The sequence below is a fragment of the Zootermopsis nevadensis genome, unplaced genomic scaffold (genome assembly GCF_977971745.1).
Source record: "Zootermopsis nevadensis isolate Lab colony 2312 unplaced genomic scaffold, Znev_1.0 Znev_ptg000004l, whole genome shotgun sequence".
Classification (NCBI taxonomy): domain Eukaryota; kingdom Metazoa; phylum Arthropoda; class Insecta; order Blattodea; family Termopsidae; genus Zootermopsis; species Zootermopsis nevadensis.
The window spans coordinates 3,718,847-3,740,113 of NW_028259136.1; the positions used below are offsets into that span (position 1 = coordinate 3,718,847).

The 21,267-nt window shown below is 36.8% G+C and overlaps 1 protein-coding gene across 6 annotated transcripts in view; it reads left to right on the top strand.

The window, feature by feature from the left end:
- The first annotated feature begins 2,529 nt into the window (after window positions 1-2,529).
- The window catches only part of LOC110833266 (uncharacterized), a 167,595-nt gene continuing 148,857 nt past the window's right edge, over window positions 2,530-21,267 (top strand). For 4 of the 6 annotated variants that reach the window (XM_087342900.1, XM_087342901.1, XM_087342902.1 and 1 more), the window contains exons 1-2: window positions 2,530-2,789; window positions 5,038-5,234. In XM_087342900.1, coding sequence (XP_087199026.1) covers window positions 5,200-5,234 — 35 coding nt within the window. In that variant the 5' untranslated portion in view covers window positions 2,530-2,789; window positions 5,038-5,199. The remainder of the gene's footprint in view (window positions 2,790-5,037; window positions 5,235-21,267) is intronic. The other 2 variants (XM_087342903.1, XM_087342905.1) reach the window with 1 other exon arrangement.

The window sequence follows — 21,267 nt, forward strand, 5'->3', positions numbered from 1 at the left end:
AGGCTGTTTCTAAAATACACCCGTCCACACAACCCACCCTATTGTCTCGGCTGGACTGACGTTTTTCTGATCTTTGATAGTCCCTGTAGACTAGGGATCAGATGGGTTCTTTCAAAGTGACCGCAGGCAGAATAACCCCGTATTCGTATTAATTGAACATAATACACACCACATCGTGATTTATAAATAATTAATTTAAACACGATGTAGGAAACTCTGATGGCTGATAAATATTTGTATAAGCCTTACTCCGAATCTGGGAAGAGGGCCCCAAGATTTTGTCATGTTTTAGAAAGCACAGTAAATTAAAATTACGATCACGTGTTTAGATATTTGAGGGTCTTTAGGTGGTGAGTCTGAAGTTTGTTGTCTTCTGGACTGTCACATCTTGTAGTCTCGTAGAGATTGATAGACGTTTCGGAGGAGCTTAGATTGCCTCTATTATCAGGACGGTGATTTATCGTGAGACTACACTGCGTAGTGTCGCAGAAGGCTTTAATCTACATGTTCTCTGCGGGGAGGTGTTACAGTCTCGCAGGATATAAAATGTCTCTTCAATCGAGGAAGATAAAAAATTTGGGCGATGGCGACAAGACAAAGGAAAAGAATTAGGAGGAGGAAAACTACGAAAGTAAGGAATAGAAAGATTTTCTCAATTATTCATTTCACATGTTTAATTTATAGTACAGAAAATTATCTCTCAGCACAACACAGAATGATTTCTGTTCCGCCCGTAGCTAGACCATTAAATTAATTTAAATGTAAACGTTTCTCAGCCTTGTATACCTATATTTATGAATGCGACTGGGGGAATTTGCCACTGTTTGTAGCAGTTATAAAGTTAAGGAGTTGAATGCATGCGAGATGTGTGTTTAGTGAACCTTATACCATGTTATTACGTTTTTAGCTGTCTCTGCAGTTACCGACGTGTCAGTGTCTGAAGATGTTTTAAATCAGTGGTTTTCAACCTTCTAAGAACTGCGTCAACTTTCGCTCTTTCTTATAGACTAGCTAGCTCCGAGGAATGAGATTTTTAAACTTCATAACAACTTATTAAAAATACTGCCAACTTTCTAACACTAACAGGCCCACGAATTACTCAGCAATTGTCTTTAATAAGCTTGTTGATTTGTTATTTTATTAATTATTATTTTAAAATTATTTTTAATCTAAGCGGTAAATACCGTTTGCTATGCATCTGATATGATATTAAAAAATGTGTGTTGAGAAACCTTTTTTAAATATATGAAATTAAAGAATATTGAGGATGGAGGTAACCGAAAATAATATCAAGTGATTCGTGTTCACACTTTATGACATTAAGAGTACATTCGTGTCATCATTCAATGAGTTGAGTTCTCATAACAGAAGACTGTGGCCGTCCAACACCAACTTTTTGAGGATCGTGGCCGAATATATTTTCAGTGGCGCCACACAATTGCATGATTCCTGTAACTACAAACATACCTTCTTCTATTCCCATTTTTTATCATCCTAGTTTGGTTCTTTCATTTAAACTCAACTTTATATAAGTGTTCTTCTATATTCCTTAATTCTACATTCTTAATATATTTTATAATTTTCTTATAAGCTTCTTCATCGTTAATAATAAACTATTCACTAATAAAAAATGTTCCCTGTTCTTTCTTGTTACGAAACGTTTTAATACCATATTCGTATTCGTACCGAATAACTGCCTAATGCAAGTTAAATTCTTTATTTATTAATCTTAAATTCACTACTTAGAAGTTGGAGATTCCGTGTCATCTACTTGGCGGGCCAAGTTTGGTATTTGCCTGGGAAAAAGTAGGAATTTTAAGGAGGCAAATCTCAGGTAAAAACTTGGAATAGAAGACATAACTTTATTGAGCCTTGTTAATGGTTTCCGGTTAGATAGATTGTCAGTCACTTGCCATTTGTACTGATTTAATCACCATTTCGTCCTTTCGATTATATCAGTATTGAGTTACGATATCTAAACACTTCTGAAATGTCCTTAGTTCTTAACAGCGAAGTGTCCGTGAAAACAGGACATGTAATTTGTTTCCTGCTGGAGGGGGACGGCTATTTATTTCAGAGAAAGTTGTAGACGTAGGTTGAAGGATGGCCAGACTGTGTACCGCGTGCTGTACCAACACAAGTTAAAAAAATATACCGTTATTACGTATTTAAGAGAAATGAAGTAACAGAAAATGAAAAAGAAAACTTTACAAGGAGCGTCACATTATTTAGACCTTTACGACGAGGGTTATGTTTTCTGACCTGAAGAATGAATTCAGAACCTTTGGAGAACTGAACATTTTGTAAATTTTTTTTCCGTCAAGACAGACTGTAGCAGTGGTTGGAGAAGGGCATATTTTAATTTGGATGAAACCGGAATTCAGATACGTCAGTGATTATTGTCGACTTGTAGGTGATGCAAGGGCGTGTGGGTTACAAATGGTTCGAGTCGTCCACTCTCCCCCCCCCCCCCCCCAAGCCCCATTCAGCCGTGCAGATCATCCTACCTCGAACAGCGGATCCAAGCGGTTCGCTCTCAGTAGCGCCTAGCTCATAGCGCCGGCAACACGAGATAAGTTAAGAGTCTCAGTCCGCCTCTAGTTTGTGCACAAGAGTTTACTGCACTCTTACGACAAGTGTTAAAGCTATAATATGCGGACATCTTTGCACTAAGATTTTAACAGATATCAAGAAAGTGTAGGTTGTGTGTTACATTTTTCAGTGCATTAGCCTTTTTCGCTGTTTATATAAAACACAGATCTAATGGAGAAGCGACATTATGAATTAAGGTTTGTTTGTACTTAAGTTATTAAGCTCCATCAATATTTACAAAACTATTACTCTAACGGTAGTTGTAGTGTATATGTTATGATTGGAGTGAAGTTTTTGCCATTTTGGAAATACTAGTTGACTAATCGTCTCGGCATTTTTTGGAAAGATACAAGTTTCTGCTAAGCCTACGTATGGGGAGAACAAACAATTGTAAAACCATAGGCGTGGATGGGAAGATATTATTAAAGTATGTTGTAAAGTCATAGATTGTGAATATGTAAACTGGATAGAAGTGGCTCAGGATATGGTCCAGTGGTAGACTTTTGTCATGGTGGTCACGAACATGGATGCAAGATGTTCATGTATTAACTTACGAAGGAAGACTCTTGCTTCTTGATAAAATTCGTAGCGTTTTTCCCAGTATTTGTAGCATAAGACGCCTCATAGTCATAGCCGTACGAATCCAGTTAATAATGTTATAATTGCTTTTGTTAGTGCGTAGGTTATTTAAAGACGCTGCATCAATTTCATTGTTTATTTAGTGTCAATGTAATGAGAGGAAAGTGTGTACAGTGACTGGGAAAATCTGTATTGATGCAGTCGTGCTCCGGGATTCCCCTGTGAGGGGGAGCTGAGGAAAACCATAGAAACCCTGAAACACGATAACCAGTCTCGGGTCTGTTGTTCCGAAACCAAGACCACCAAATACGAAGCTCGCCTACCATGACAGCTTGGTTTATGCCAGTGGCTCCCGGCGACGGCCGAATCTATTTCACTTCACCGTCCATAGGGTCTAATTATTTTCATCGACGTTGAATGACGTTCACGGGTCATAGAGAGTCTTTGAATACCCCACAGATCGAAGGCTACAAAAGTTAGGACTTTTAACATTTTGTGAATGACTGTACAAGGGTTTATATTTAAGGTGTGATAAACCAGCTGTGAAGTTGAAAGAACAAATGATAGATTGATTATGAAATGTTGTGTAACTCACATTTGTCTCAAAATTGTATGAACTTTAGGAGGAGAAAGTTGCAGGATGTGTGTGTGGAAACAGAATTGGATGTCAGGAAGGCAAGAACTACTATGACCTGTTCTAATTGAAATTCACATCAAATATAATGCAATAAAGCACCTAAACCCCTCGGAATAGTGATCAGAAAAGTGTGGAACAAATCACGGGTCAGCTGTACTGCGAGTCTTATATCGGGCATATTAAATCAAATTGTCTTATACAGAATATTCTCTTTCGCGCATCCCCAATTGACTATGTAAAGCATAGTGCAAGTAGTACGCGAAGTGGAAATAGACCAATCTTCTTCTTCGAGCCCTTCGGTATTTTCCTGTCAGTCTCATTCGACTATTGCTCCATCTTCACAGAGTATCAGTGGGCCGACTAGCGCAGAGTCTCACCTCATTACAACATAAAATAATAATACATTCTATGTGCCATCTGCTTGAACCTTTAGAACCTCGGCATTTTGCCTATAAAATGTACTTATTTATTGGTTTCATATTATTCTCATGAAAAACACAATTCGTAACACAATTGCGCTATTGATAATTGTTATGGAGATGAGTTACGTTTTCTTGCAGACAGGGACTGATATTTTAAGATCTGCCTTTTCCATTTCGGAATGCCTTACCTTCTCTTTAACCTGACTTTACCAGAAGGACAAGTGGGCATTGCCTGGGAACCTTCATAACTGAAATTTGTCCCCTTTAAATGTATGTCTACAGCCTCTCTCGTCTGGTAAGTCTCAGTTCATCTTAAGGCCTCCCTTTTCACAGAATAGAGCAGAATATGGACAAAAGGGGCGAATGGGACTCGAATTTGGGTGCATATGTTTTGGTATTTTGTCACCCCTCCCTCGCCCACGGTCCAAACAGTAATATTATTAAAGTCACTGACAAATTATTGTATGTAATTAATTCTAGATGCTACTGAATCTGGTGTTATACCATCAGTGGTGGCTTCGTAGCTTCTACGGATCGGTGCTCAGACTTTGTCTGCTCACGTTATAATTATATCTGACACGCTATTTTAGTACAGATTTTGAGATAAAATATTTTATGAATATATAATGGCAGCATGCTCCAAGAAAATGTCACACACAACCCAAACTGAACTTTTATTTTAGTTAGGTGTGTAAAATTCTTTACCTCTCTCATGTTGGAATGTAAAGTATACGTAATCAGGCTATTTGCATTTAGGAATGACCTTCGAGTTTAGCTTTAAAACTGTGTTGTAATTGTCTTTTTAAGTGTTACTGACTGCCTGTCGGTAATGTGAGTGCAACGCGATGGCAGTACCACCAGTAAAGTGTTTGACATTAGCCTGTTGTTAAACGAGTAAAACAAAGTGAAAAGATCATCATTCTGAGCTGACTTCAGGGGAAAACGACTTCGAAAAACAGAGACGAGAAAATGGGAAGCAAGTTTCAGCAGGTTGTGAGACACAGGTAAGATACGGGCTGTAAATTTTGGTATAGTGTGCTTGTACCAGTAACTGGGATACTTTTTGAATGGTGTGTACTTTTACGCTTTATTTTAGCCCTTTGAAGCACGAAGCTTATGTAAAGAATATTCAGAACGTCAAATCACACTTTTTCCCCATTACTTCGATCGATTAATGCTGTTTTAGTGAAATAATTGTTGTTTATCTGAGATTGGCATAAAACCAATAAATATGTTCTGTGAGAAAATGCAGAGTTCTAAATGTTAAAGTAGTATTTATAGAGTTAAAGAAGGCACATTAAGATTAAAACTTTTAAAAGAATTTTTAGCAGTTTTGATTTTGATTCTAGCTGTCAATTAAATGTATCGTATTTTTAATCAGTACAGTTTCGGGGGTGTTCCCGTCATCAAATGAAGAAAACAATCAAACTAACAGAAATTCGTTTAAAAATTAGGTTCGCCGGTCTTCAGTGAAATATAAAGTAAATGCACAGACGTGACTCGGCTTTATGGAATTTTCTGCAGGAATTTATATCACGATATATGCAACTTTGTTCTGTCACGACTAAAACTTTCAAAATTAGGTACGACAGTAAAATTCGCCCATTGCCATGGATCGGTTGCTAGAGCCTCGTTTGTGAAAATTGCACTCTCCACGAGAAGATGATGACGTAATAAGGTGGCAAAGGATTTCAAAGATGTGTTAAACATTGACACTTCTGAACACCTAACAGTTGTACACTTGTTTTATACAGGCACTCCATACATTAAACGTTATTTCGTATGTCGATCGATTTCTTTTACTAAAAATTTGGACGGGTTGACATTATCTGCTTATTGTGCGTTCACTTTTCACACTACGTGATTATTATGCGTAAGTCTGGAGTTATAAACATAGTGGCCTTCAGATGCGTGATTCTTTTTACAAAAAGAATATTGATACGTCGCGTGTATCTGCCAGCAACATGTTAAAGTTTACGGTGCTAACGCTCTTGGACACAAAAACAAAAATTGACATAGAGAAACTTATTTCCGACATTTTAATCTCTCACGAAGGACGTGAAGGCACAGTAACGAAATTTAATTAGGTCAGTTACGTTTTGACACATAATTACTTGGAAAATATGAAGGAAATATTTGTCATGAAGAAAAGTACGTGGATATTTATTTTCGTGTGCTTGGAAATATGAGTAACTTTTGATACTAAGGAAGTCTTTCAGACAGGATATGGTTTATGACATATAGCCTACTATTTAATATAAACATAAGCAAAAGCTTACAAGAATGGAAAATATGATTTATAAATGGAATTCGGTTGTTGCAGGCACCCAGTAGAATAATTGCGGTAATAGGTCTACTGTACGCAGATGAGCTGGCCCTACTAACTGAATCAGACGATAAATTATGAATTAAGGCACACCAACTAAATATCACTAGTTACTGTAGACTCCCGATCACCCGACCTTCTGTTATTCGACTTATCTGCTGCCAAATACAAAAACTTGTATGTACTAATTTACATTATGTTAAAATATTTTTGTTTGTGACATTTTTTAATTTGATGTTGTGTTGTATTTTCTTCGCCATTTAATAATATCGACGGTAATAGGTATCAGAGCTTGAAAATTTCTTTAATAAGATATAAGACAAAACTGTAGCCGGAGTGTCTGAAGGGACAACAACACTCAAAATATTTTGGAATAAACGGAAAGATGAATATGATTTCTTTTATAAAAACAGGATGTAATTATGTGGACTGGATTAATTTGATTTAGGATAGGGGGCAGTGGTTGGCTGTTGTGGAAACTGTAACGAACCCTCCTGTTTTACAGAAGATATAGTTCTTTTGATCAGTTGAGCGACTGTGAGAATCTTACAGGACACTAACATTTCGAGAACCATCTTCGTTCTCGAAACTTCGGTGTTTTCTTCATTAAGCCAATTTACACGGCTGGTAGACAGAGAAGAATTTATTATACTTAGTCTCCGTGGAAGCTTCAGATCATACTTAAAGGACGCTGTTCCATGGAGTAAATTAATTGATTGACAGACTACTAAAAGATAGGAAAAACAAGTTTTTATTGAAAAGTGTACCAAATTAGCATATAAAAATTAGTCATTGCTTATCTTTGCGAAATTAAAGAATATAATACGATTTAACGTAGTTAAAATTCTTATTTTAGGAATGATCACTAACCACGTGTCTAATATATATATATACACTGGATACTGGGAACGACCCGTTCTTCAAGTGCCTCAGCACTGCGGGTCCCAACTTTTCGTTGGCTTGATCTATAGACATTCGGTAGGACCCCTTATACGAGGGATCGGCCCGTCGCAAGGTCTCTACCTGTACACAGGGCAACACAACACAGAAAAACATCCATGGCTTGAGTGGGATTCGAGCCCACGGTCCCAGCGACCAAGAGGTACAAGGCCAGCGCCTCAGACAGCGCGACCACTGCGGTCCCCTCTAATATATATCGACACACACAAACACAAATTTCTGTTATAAAAGTTCTCGGGTAACAAAGTGCTGTTTGAGCGATGCTTTGACCAGAAATAGTGTATCAAACAGCAACGTACCACGAGGATAAAGACAGCAAGAGGTTCGAATCTGATTTCATCCTCATCGTAACGCCTACTGGAAGGCTAAGAACCTCTGACGCTGATGTAACCTCTTTGTCGCCCTAATAAATTGCTTCCTTAGAATCTTAATGGTATTTCTTTGCTCCAGACTTCATAGCTTTTAATGAATGTTACAAGAAAAACTGTTAATTGTATCTTTCTTTGTACGTCCTACACAATTATTGGTTAATTAATTTTTCGTGATCTTTTTAATAACTATCGTTACATTTCTTGTTCTTTATTTGCTGCGACTAAATAAACAGTTTGATTAAATTAACTCCGTACAAACAGTCACACCTTCCACTGAATAAACTCAAACGGCAACAGAGAAAAAGTGCAGAGAACATTACTAACCCTTTAACACTTGATTGCTTTGACAAGGGAATAGGAATTTAATGGACAATAAAGTGTTATAAATCTATTTGTGCGACAAGTTTTGTCGGTCTGCAAGCAGAACGCATAGCTTGTTGTGTCTGTCATCATGATTGGAATATATAGCTCTGTCTCGGTGTCGCACTTAATCTTGTCACGTTGTCATCCTGACCCATGAAGTGGCGCTCTACAGAAAACTGCGCTAAATCATTGTTTACATAATTTCTTAAACAGTGGATCGCGAACTTATGCAAAGTTCTTGTGTTATTTAGCGTTGACTTAGGTATCGTAGGATGATTGTGGATGATTAATCTGATGAGAGGAATGCTGGCCTGCTCCAAGTTATGTGCCTACAGGACTTTAAAAACAGTCGTTATTATTTAGGTCCATTCAATTTTACAGTGAAACATCCAGATATTTTAACACAAACCTGTATGTTCCCGTGTTCGCAATTTTATTAATTTCTGCCATAATATTTTTGTATATCGTTTTACTATCTTTCCTGAATCTCTCTTTAAAAAAAAGCAGACATGAAAAATATTAAATTTAGTTTTATATAAAACAGATTGTGAACTCGAAGAAACGTTTAATTCAGATTTGTCGTCTGCATTTTTCGGGTCTGTAAATGTTTTAGTGGACTCTTTTTATTTTAGATATTTCTAGTTAACTCGTTACTTGGTCTAAAACCTGTCTCTGGTATAATCCTTAAAGACTGTCTGCAAAAAAGAGTAAATTTGTAATTTGCATTTTGATGTAGTCGGTGGTTTAAGAGATAATAAAACAGAACTTTCTTGTCACGTACCATCAGAATTTTGAAGCCGAAAACAAATATTTCAGTAACATAAATTAAGAAGTTGAAGTGAGAGAGGTTTTCGTACTTAAAAACTAAATAGAACAGAGCTGGGATATTCTGAACGAACCATACAATAAATTTCGAAGAAATAGATTAGGTGAGTTATTTACTATACGTTCTTAAAATCCTATACTAATCAATTCCTGTGTTTTAGCCTTTAATAATCTCACGTGCATTATAATAAGCGCATGGTAATAACGTGAATATTTCACTGCAATACATATTACAATTTATTACGACTATGAAACATATTCACACAAAACGGTACGCAGTCAGCTTTGATACACATCTGCATAGTTTTGCTTCTAGATACAGACAGTCAGATGTCCATAAAGAAAGTATATAGTAAATACCGTGTACCTACAGACCCAGTCACTGATGTTAACTAATTCTGCCACCAATTCACCTAGCAGAGCCAGTCCCGCATTTGAACTTTGGATTAGCTCGACCAGGGAGCCAAGCGAATAGAATTTTAACGATGATGTTCTGGGCTGTGACTCCATGTAGATTCGTAGGTAGATACTAACGTTTTGGAGAAACGTTCTGTCCTCATCTTAAGGGCTGAAATGGAAGTTCAGGGAAATGCAGATTTTATATACGGTCAGAGGAAGGTCTCCCTTTCTTTGACGTTCTGCTATCACGCCCTTCTTGATTTAATAACCCCCACAATACTTCTATATGCGGGTTGAAATACGGTACAAAACAAATATTTGCAGGTATAATTGAGTTCTAAAGATATTCGGTTCGAACGAGAATCATGTTACAGCTATTTTGAGTTTTGTTTTCATTATTTTTCCTCATTTGCACCGGACTAATTTCTGGAGCATGTCTTCAAATGGGAAAAAACCGCCCCCTTCTAAATCCTTGCCATGCTCGTCATGTCTACCATTTTTTTTCTTTTTTTCCCCAGTTTTCATTAGCGTCTTCATTCTCGAGACAACGAACATAAATATGTCGGTGACGTTAAAACGAGACTTAATTGCGGTTGTACATAATCGGCCCAGTACATGATTATATTATTCAATCATGAACGGGCTATAACTCTGTTTTCCGTAACAAATGGAAAAATGATAATTAATTTCCGTAGAATGTAGGTGAGAAATAAGGCACTTCAGATCTTTTGGTCTTCATTTCTCTGGCTCCACGAAGCTTGAAGCTCGAGAAAGCTGGCGCCGTAGAAGTCACATGACCATGGAAGGTGGTCCAATAATGCTTTTAATGAGCAGGCGATTCGCGACGACTCATAAACATTCAGAAGGGCTCCACTTGTTATTTGTGTACTGGCTCCTCAAGAAACTCATCGTCTTCTTCACCTCAGGGGTCACGTCTCGTGGAGTATTCTGCTTCCCACAGGTTCTTGAATTATCTCATTAGTATTGAAGTACTTCAATGCTTGGCATCACAGCATTCGTTTTGTTACACACACCTACTGACAAATGTGAATGTACTTAAAAGCCTCAATATATGCAACAAAAATCTTCTACGAATGAAACTGATTTCGGCTGACATCTGCCTTTATGGGAACATTTATTTTGTGCCATAAAGTAGAACAAAAACTAATCTCCAATGAACTAATACTGGAGGTTGGATTGAGAATTTAACTAAAATAATTCTTGCTTTCTTCATATGCATTTGTGACGTGTTGTGATTACTCAAATTACATAGAAATGAAATTTTCTGTTCGAAAATGGGGAAAAAATTATATTCGATTAAACAGAAAATACGTGGAATCACTTTAAATAATGAAATTGAATATAAGAAGTACAAAGATGTTTATAACTACTGCTCGGTAAGAATCGAGTGTAGGAATACATGGAATGCGTTTATGAGTGTCATGGATTAGTGTAATGTTTATCCGACATTTGGAACAGACATTTTGAATGTTTTTGAGTCGTGCGTTGATACCCATTCCAAGACTAATTTTTCGTTTGTTTTCACACACTGGTAGGCCTAATCTAGCTACGTTTCTCTGTAAGATGGTACTGAAAACAGTTTATAAGCAGCAAGTTTAATAATAACATAACGCAATATCTTACAGTTTATTATTAAATGTGAAAAATATGAGACATATAAAAGCGAAATTCAACTATTCTCAGGGTCATCTAATGTGTAAATTAAAAGTCTTACATTAATTATTTATGTCACTCATCAAACATTTGAAAACTATTTATATTCCCTTTTAGTGGGTATTAACAATGTTTGTACATGAGGGTGATTGAATAATTTTAATGTCCTGTCCTGATTTTGTCATATAGTAATGGATATACATTCCAAGATGTTTGATTATAAGCCTAATATTGCACTCTATATAAATACAACAAACTTATTATTTTTAGTTACCTTATAGCTGTGTTACTATTATAGTCGGTGTTAATAATAAAGGACATCATGCCAGAAAGAGTATTCGCATATTTGCATAGTCGTAGATATTTGGTCCAACAACAGAAAATAGTGGGACGTATGTCATCATGCCAGAAGGACGTAATGCTGATGCTGCTTAGCACAGAGGTACAGACAGTTACATTTGGGCGTATGAACACTAATAATGAGCATTTGTCAAACCAAATAATCGTAAGGATTTAGCGTCCTGTAAATAAGTAATTTTGTTGATACGCCCTTTTGGCATGATGCCCTAGATATCTGTTGATTTACTTAATGTACTATGACGCCTACCAGTCGCTGTTGTATGTTGGTCCTTCGATGTTACTGAGATTGACTGTTACAGGTTTCTCTACAGGCTGGCTTACGTGGCCTGTAGTTTTTTGTGATCAATATGTGACTTTGTGTATCACAAATTCTGTTTATGTTAATAAAATCTAAAGATATCTCAAGGATGTTACGTTTGTCTGTACATACTTTACATTCATTTAGTGATTTATTTTTACAACTTACAGTTTATTCATTTGGACAAAGATTTATTAATGTATATTCATTTTACGTTCTGTTTCTTGCTCGCCAGAGACAGGCTCCGAAACGTCGGATTACCACGATTGACTGAATCTTTTGAATGCGTAAAATCATTCTTGGTCATTGAGGAACATGGACTTGTAACCCTAAGTAGTCCAGAAATCACGACTGGTTGGTTCGGCTCTCGAAAACTTATCTTATTATCAGACTGCCGTGACTCGAACAAGTACAGCATGTGACAAAATCTAGACACCAAAAGTACAGTTGACTCTTACAATTGTTTTCTGTCTTATTCAAATCTTCAAGGTGAAAGCGGAAATAAGACAATGGCTGTATGAAATTTGATGTTCTCACGGCGGCGAATATGAAGAGGTGCTTGCAATCAGTCACCCTGAGGATGGAGGCAGCAAGCACCTCTGAATTGTGGATAAACTTCTACCAGATTACACTGCGCAACAAACTGGAAGACAACCAACTTCATATTCGTCAAGTGTGAACCTGAAATGAAATTTATTATTATCGTCAATCGTTTTAGTTCTTTAAATTAAGCCCTTCTTGACGAATTACCTTTCAAGGTTTAGAGGTGTACGAACGAACTTTCTGTTTTGTCCAGTATTAAAGAAAAGGAATCTCTGTGCCTTGTCACTTTCTTGCGTGTTTCCATACTGAGTAATAACCATGCCCTAGTGTTTCTGAAACTTGACTGGAAACTTAATCATTTCCTTTATACTGTAATCGCATCATGTCTTACAAACACCAGCACCCGGGGGGCTTTAGATAAATCCATTCTCAAGATGGATGCATTGTCAAGCCTGCTGCAACGACTTTCGTGACTGTTTAACTGCGAGAAGGAAAACAATACACCAAATATAAACTCAACGACTATCTTAATATCTTGTTCGAGCATTCTTATCCCTAAATTATCGTCGTAACCTTTTAAAACCCTAGTGTTAACTATATGTACTACCTGCTTTAATACAGGATCTCATCATTTTGCCCACAAAATGTAGGCCTATTCATGGAATTCGGATGATTCTGAGTAAACAGCGGTTATTTTCTTAAAAGAATTAATCAATCAATCAATCCACTTTTCTAATGGAGACGTTATGTGTTTTATAGGAAGCAACTGAATTATTAAATAATATTTAGACGAGCTTCAGCTCCAAAGAGTCAATCTGACGCCAATTCAATTCTCCGCGCTGTAGTGTAGTGTTAAAAGTAATAAAGTACGAAAAAGCACTTCTAGCTTTCGGTGATGAGGAGCGTCAAATGTTGAGAATTATTCAACGGATCAGCAAACATTTTGGTTGGCAACTTTCAGGTGAATGCGTAATGATTTTGGAAGCCTTAAATAGGACAGGCAGTAGCTGGCTAGTTGGATTTCATGGTGCTGATTGGTGGAGCGGAAGACCTGGTTATTATCCAGCTATTCCCCGAAAACCAAACGTTTTTGAACTCTAGTCGCGAAAACCTAAGGACAAGAATTTCTAATGTTATTATTTTATTTTGTTCAAACGTTAACATGTCTCTTATTTGACATATTCAGATTCTTATTGTTATATCAGCTTCAGAATTTCTGTCTGTTGATAAAATAGACCTACGTATTCCTCCTACCCAGATATTAATTCTAAGACATTTCAACTTCCCAGCGGAAACTGCCATAATATCCGCCTTCTTGAACATAAACTTATACTGGACATTTAATCAGATATTTCTGTAGTGACAAGTACTAAGAATTACACTGGTCATGCTTTGCGGTGCCAGCAAAAACTTTGCTTTTTATCTTGTCACTGTATAGTTCGTATTATTTTTCTAAGAACTTTTCTTCATTCTGACAGAGGTATTTGACATCCAAATAGCAGGGTATGAAGTTTCACCAACGTATAGATAAATATCTTTATTTTGCACCAGAACTCTTTCTAATGTATCCTTCTAAAGACAAAAGTGTTCTATGAGCAAATAAGTTGCTTATTTTATATAACTTTCACATGTCTTTCTTGGCTTAAGTCTTGAAAGAGAAATCAAGGCAGAGGATCTCAACATAGACTCTCTAGTTCAATTCCCTTCATGTTACACACACCCAACTCCATGTTAAGAGTCCTTGATTCGTCAGATCAAGAAATCCCATGCTTTTATCAAAGTACGAAATTGATTACCGTGTTCACAAAATCCCACCTTTGGATTCTGAGCTAGTGGATGGCAGTCGATCTCATCACACAGTACTTCTCCGAGATCCACATTTCTGTCCTTCCAACTACACTAAATTTGTTAAAGTAACTTGAGGCGTTTTGATTAAAATTTGAATGTGTTTTTCATTTATTCCACGCGTGCTACATGTCAGAATCATCTACAAGAACTTAGCAAAGGGCTAAAGTACGCTGTAACCAAGCTACTGGGCTCAAATTCACGTCACTTATAGGCAACGATAGTAAAACTGGTATCTCTCTTCGGTAACAAAAGATCTGTTGGTGTCTGTATTTAAAAGAAACCGGTTTATCGCTGTGGTTGAAAATAAGCGTGTAATTTGGTTAAGTATTTAAATGAAATTTATATAACTGTGTTGAAAAACTTAAATTTTTAGCAGACTTTCAATTCGAATTATGTAATCAATTAATGCATCGTATATAATTCTGGCACTTCATTCAGAAAGTTCGTGTTTTCTCACTTCTGTTTACCTTCCACCGCCACTCACTCAGGCTTGCATAAAGCACGGCTGGTGGCCGGTGTCAGAGAGAAATTACTCAAGTCAAAGTTCAAACTTGTGATACGTTTGTGGATCTTGCATAAGTGTCCTTTGGTTGGTAACAATCTAAAATGTACATTTTTAATTTATATAACTCTCTCGGTGTCGATGTGGTGTTTATGTAAAAACATTGTCAGTATTTGTTTGCGCCCTCCGCCACTTCCGCAAAATAAGATTGGCTTTTGTACGTATTTCATGCTCATGTGTTGACAAGTTTACATCTGTGACGTCTGCTGTTGGACTAACGCACAGACAGGTTAGAAATATCCACGGCCATTTCAAGTTTCTTTATTTTTGCAAGCTGTAGCGTCAAAAAAGTAGTAAAGGAAACCTGAAATTATACTTTTACAGAAAAAAAAGTCCGTTACTTATCCTCTTTTCTACTTCTAGACACGCACTTCATTGGACCCATATCATAACATTTAAGTCTTTATGCAAAAATTAGAAAGTATATATATATCTACACTTTTCAATTTAATAAAATCGAGTCACTGTACGTGAAACTACGCTTTTCGTAAATCAGATTTGTTTGAGGTATCAGTATTATTCTTTGGAAGTTTGCGTGAAAATAATATTGACACAACGTAAAGAGGCCACAACGAATTTTTCTAGAAAATAGTCTGAAATATTTTATTTATCCTTAAGGCGATCACAAACTATAATATTTTAACCATTGCCCCTAAGCCATCGTCTATATCAGTGGTATTCAACCTGGGGTACGTGAAATTTAAAATATATATATATATATTATTTTATGATAAACACTGAATAATCAGTAATGTAACTTATTTAATTTATTTTAAATGTAGATTATATACAAAGTAAAACTTGAATTATACACCAACAACTTTGGGGGCACAAAGTTGAAGAGAAATTATATCTAGGGGTACGCGAACAAAAAAGGTTGAAAACCGCTGGTCTATATTGCTCGGTATTAAATCCGTTCCTGCTATGTGCATGGATGACTATAGTTTGGAAATGCAAGGTCAGTGACACGACATTTAGTCTACTTTGTTTGTAAGCGATATTGGAGCTAACAAACAGAGCGATGTCTGCAAAGCAGACCTCGCGTTGTACACCAGACTACTCCATGCTGGGACAGGCCTCCAGATTCAGGCATTTAACTTCTCACTATGACATCATCTCAGTTTATGGCATTTTGTTCATGTCTACTTTTCTTTTTTTTTGCACCGAAGTGCTTATCAGATTTAACGAATTACTGAATTGCATTAAAAGTGGATAGTTATGTATTGCCTTTAATGTTTTAGAATAGGATATTGTGGACCGTAATGCAGCTGCGTAGGTCAGAGAAAATTGTCGGAAAAATAGGCGGTTACATACTTATTACCATCACGTCAGTGAAAAAGAAAATATGAGCATGATTGGCATATCGGACATTATTCAGTCTACACTCAACTTTAGTTATCGGTGACTAGGTTGTGGGTTCCGTGATATTTGATACAGGTGGGAGAATTACTTAATAAACTATTGAACATTTATTCAGATACGTGAGATTTCATGCTGTCACGTTTGCGAGCATGAAGATGACTGTCTCCTGAAATGAGGTGTGCGTCGGTTTGTTCTAGACTAGTGGTATTCAACCTGGGGTACGCGTACCCCCGGGGGGACGTGAAATTTAAAAAGAAAAATTTACGTTAAACACTGAATAATCAGTAATGTAATTTATTTGGTTTATTTTAGATGTGGATTATATACTATGCATAACTTGAATTATACACCAACAAATTTGGGGGTACAAATTTGAAGATAAATTATATTAGGGGGTACGCGAACAAAAAAGGTTGAATACCACTGATCTAGACTACAACGCAACATTCCAGAAGAGAAATAACAAAAACATTGCAAATGTTCAGGTATTGATTTAACTCAAAATAAAGTAATCGAAGGAGGCTGTAGGATGCCACACTGTATGGACTTCGTATTTATGTTACATAAGAAATAGTTACTACATTCATATTCGAGAGACAGTGACAAAATTCTCTGCAGTAAATTTCGAAGAATCTTTTTTTTGTAAAATTCAGATATTACGCATTGGGCCACGTGGTCTGTTTAAATTAAAAATTATTTTTGAAAGAGTTCCTTTAAATATGTGGTAATTAATTTAACTCTTTCGTTGTGTTGGCCCACTGCAAGGCTTTTACATATACAGCACAACAGATAATCGAAGATACTTCGATACACTTCCTCAGAGGAAATCTTGTTAATACGATTAATTACGAATTAATGGATAAAATGTGGGCGTACATAATAGCTCTTCACAAAAAATTGGACGAGTAAGTAAATATGCATTTGTTCTGGGCAGGGAATGACTGATTTAATTGTTTGTTCATGCAACTTGTCTTGCTCAGTAGGTAAGGAAGCCTGTGATGTTATCTGAACAGATTGAAATGTACGCTTTTGAGATATTTGTCAAAGATTTCATTCATCTACTGGTAGGTGATGTAAATGTGAATGTAAGTTACAAAGGGGAGTCATTAATTACATGTCTAAACACGTGTTCTAATAGTCATCACACGATGCAGTTTTCAAAACCAACTTCTTATCGATTGTGAATCAATGTGCAAATGATTTTGCTGGATTCATATGGGGGTAAGCAGATGTTCATGTAAGATCTGTACTGCCAAAGTATGAGTGCTAAACCAGAAATATGCAACAGATTATCTGCCTCAGAACAACAGTGGCGCAAGTGACGCATGAACATCTAACACTTACCACTAGACTACACATCGACTGACGCCCTTTTCCAGTAAACAGACGTCACTCATTCCTCTGTCCATTGTTCAACTTGCAAATGTCTGTTCCTCATTGCTCTCTCTGCTTCTTCATGCCAACTTCTTGGCTTTCATTTTGTTTTGTTTTTTCAGGTATCCAATTCATTACTGCTTTTAGTAATATGTTAGACGTGCACAAACTAACATAATAGTTTCTTTTCTAATGTAATATCTGACTTGTCCTCTGGTCTCGTGATTTCTCTTAACTTTATCTTCCTGACATTGACCAAAAAAGGCATACTGTCCGATCTCCTAAGAAAATTCATTTTGGTAACTATTAATCTGTTTCGTTGGTACCTGTCACACCTCCAGTTCATTTTCAAAATGATCATAATCGATGCTTCACATGCGACCATTTTTCTTTGTTGCCGTTATGTGTTTATTCCCCCATATCCAAATTAAGTTATTTATTGCTTTACGGGCTTATCAGACTTTGCGACTTTGTGATTACCAGTCCTCCTTCACATTCGGAAGGTTCTGGGTTCGTATCTCGACGCCCCGGAGACCGGCTATGCAAACAGAATAGTCATTTCCTCATCCCATCCAGGCAAATTCGGGATTGTGCCCAAAAATAGGTTTAGACCGTTTTCTTCTGTATCCTTTCAAATTCATTATTCATCACTTATCCTAGCCTTTGAAACTGATAGCATCGTTAAATAAACCACTGACCAAATTTAGCCTACTGGCCTGAATAGCTTTATGGTTTGTTTCAATATTGTGGTTAACACTTTTAAAAGTTTTTTTTTTTTGCATCTAGTTACATATATTATTAACATTTCTCTATGATTTCTCCATTTCTAAACCAATAGGTGTCATACCATCAAATAACATTTAAAACTTTAACCCGAACCTCAAAGAAAACAACACGTCTCCATTACAGATATCAAGTGGTTGATATTGTTTGAGGAGATAATCGCTGTTTACGCCGAGAATCATATGCAACCCATGCAGACTTACTGAATGTAAAAACAGGTGATAAATATAATAACCAATGTCCTATTTAGTGTTAAAAGAGATCTTGATTAAAGTTGTTCGCAGTTTGTCTCAGTCACTTCAAGCAACCTGCTTTGATTGCTATGTCTAATATAGGCTACGGCTTGCGTACATTTTATCTTCGTGTATTTTTTATGTAGGCTTACGAAGTGCTTCCGTCTTGGGTGCCAAAGCGAGGCTTGAAAGTTGGTGATGGATAAAATGTACCCAGCACTAAACTCATTTTGATACAACTGTTTATGTAAATCATACAGATAACAAAAACCTTGTTTGCAAGAAATCTGCTTTCGTGTAACTCATTTGGGTCGAAATGTTCGTAAGTTGTAACGTTGTACAAACTAGTGATGCCTCTTGAAGAGCTACTGGTTTAAAATTGAGTATGTCAATTTGCACTGTTCCACTGTTCGTTCTTTCATACAATAGGAATACGTCATATACGGAGTGTACATATTCTTCATCCCATCCATCATCACAAATTCCACCTCTCACTAAGAGAGACACACGACAGGACTATTTCAAATGATATATGTAGCTGGTGGAGGTACCAATCAAAGTGTAATTCATGTATCACGTACCACCCCCATTCTGATTATTAATAGATGTTTCTAGATTGCGGTGAGACGGCTTATGATCAACATAAACCGTCTTGGTGTGGCCGTAATGTCACGCAAGTTACAGCTCTTGAGTCGATCCAAGGCCGGGTAGTAGTCATCCGCCTCGGAACTGCCAACTTTTTGACACCGCGGCGTCTCTACCCACACAAAGTTTCTTTTGTAAGATTTGAGGTTTTCACGGCGGTGAGTCTGAAGATGGTTGTCTTCTGGGTTGTTGCGCCGTGTAGTCTGGTAGTTTACCGACGTTCCAGAGGCACTGATGATGGAAGCAGTAAGGACACAAAGAAGAGTATTTTTATTATAAAATTTGTCGAAAGTTGCAGTCGCAGCCATGTTTGGTGACAATGAGGGAATGACTTGTGGACCTCGGATAACACACGGGTGGGATGTGGGCTGACCAGAATGTCCAGGATTGTACATTTTTGGTTATGTAAACAAGTGAGGCATTCTGGTCGTACCCGGTTACGCGAACGCTTAGGTGCGCCATCACGAAGACCAGATCGCACACATCACTGCATAAACAAATCATCAGCATTCCAGGCTGGCGGACGCAGTTTTCCAAAAATGTCTGTAGCGATTATATTAGGACAGAACTGGTAACAGCAGTTATCAATAAGATAATAAAAACACTATAAACTGGCTAGAACATTGTAAAGTGGGGCTGGAACCTAAATTGCTGTATTAACATATACAGAAACATTGAAATATATTTAAGGTGTCCCACAAAAATATGGAAGTAGTAGTTTTAATGCTTGTAGCTAGAACAGTTCAATAGGTTAATATGTGCCCTTAAGTACGTAAAGGCAGCGTTGAAATTGATAGTTTTTCTACACCTTAATATTCTTCTAATACTATGATACATAAAAACGTTCTGACTTTGGATTGTAAAACGTATATGCTTTGAAATAATAACGTACGTATTGAAGAGCTTTTAAAAAATTGGCTATACAATGTTGGATCCAGCAAGTTTTAAGCATTTAAAATTTGAACGTTTATGTATGTTATAATGCGGGTGATAGAATTATATTTACAATAATATTCAGCGATATATATTAATCTCCTGTTCCATGCAATGTATGATGTAAAATAAAAGCCTGAAGATGGTATACCAGACCGAAACAGGAAGCTGTTAAAACCTCCACAACAGGACGCTTGAATTATCTTTCGAATATTGGATGTATTTTTATCAAACTTGGTATGTATATCATGCCACGTTTGTACTGTCGAATTCCATACCAACGTGGTGGGCGCGCAAATTTGTAAGGTGTCAGCAAGATTGTCGGCGTTCATTGTAATGCTCTGACTTTTATTTGAGACAGAATGTGAAATAATTCCGTGGTTTTTCCATATTTTCTTTTGAAATCTTTTTATAAGGGATTGATATACCAAATCATATAAAACTGGTTTAGACAATGATAATTTACATACATACACAGTATGAATTATTTTTTTAATTATTTATTTTGTTGATGTACTAAAAGGTTGACGGAAATCTTTGACGCTATGTCTGCTATGTTTAAGAAAGTGTACTAATTTAAATTGTACTTAGAAATGTATCCTCTCGCCTGTCGCTTGTCCTACAGGTCACGTCTTTTACTTTTCATTCGGTTGCCGAGAGTTATTTTTAACAAGAAGTTTTACTTCCTTGAAAACATGACGTCATCCCGTTACATTATACATATTCGGGGAAGATTAATTCCCAACTTAGCCGATATTTTAGCGATAAAATATATCCGTACGAGTCTTTTCAAGTCCTCTTAACACCGTACACTCAAGACCGGTTCCCTTTGTTGCAGTTCCTGACGAAGGTCGTCTTTAAACCGCGCGGCTACCGAAGACTGAGCACGGATTCGTGATCTCACGAAATTTGTTTCTTATAATCGGAACTGCGAAATCGTTGTCCGGTGTCGTAAGGTCAAATAGCAGAGATGGGCGTGTACGAGTCTATGCGCATTCGGTCAGTAGACGTTCATTTACTCCGGGAGTTTATCCGTCAGATAATTATCCTTGAGCTGAGGGATTTGTGGACTTCACAGAGCCAGTAACTAAACGTTTCGTGGATACGTTAACTGCACCACACGAAAGAAAATGTCACAATGGCAGGGTTATTTGTATACACGTGTCATCGCTCATCTT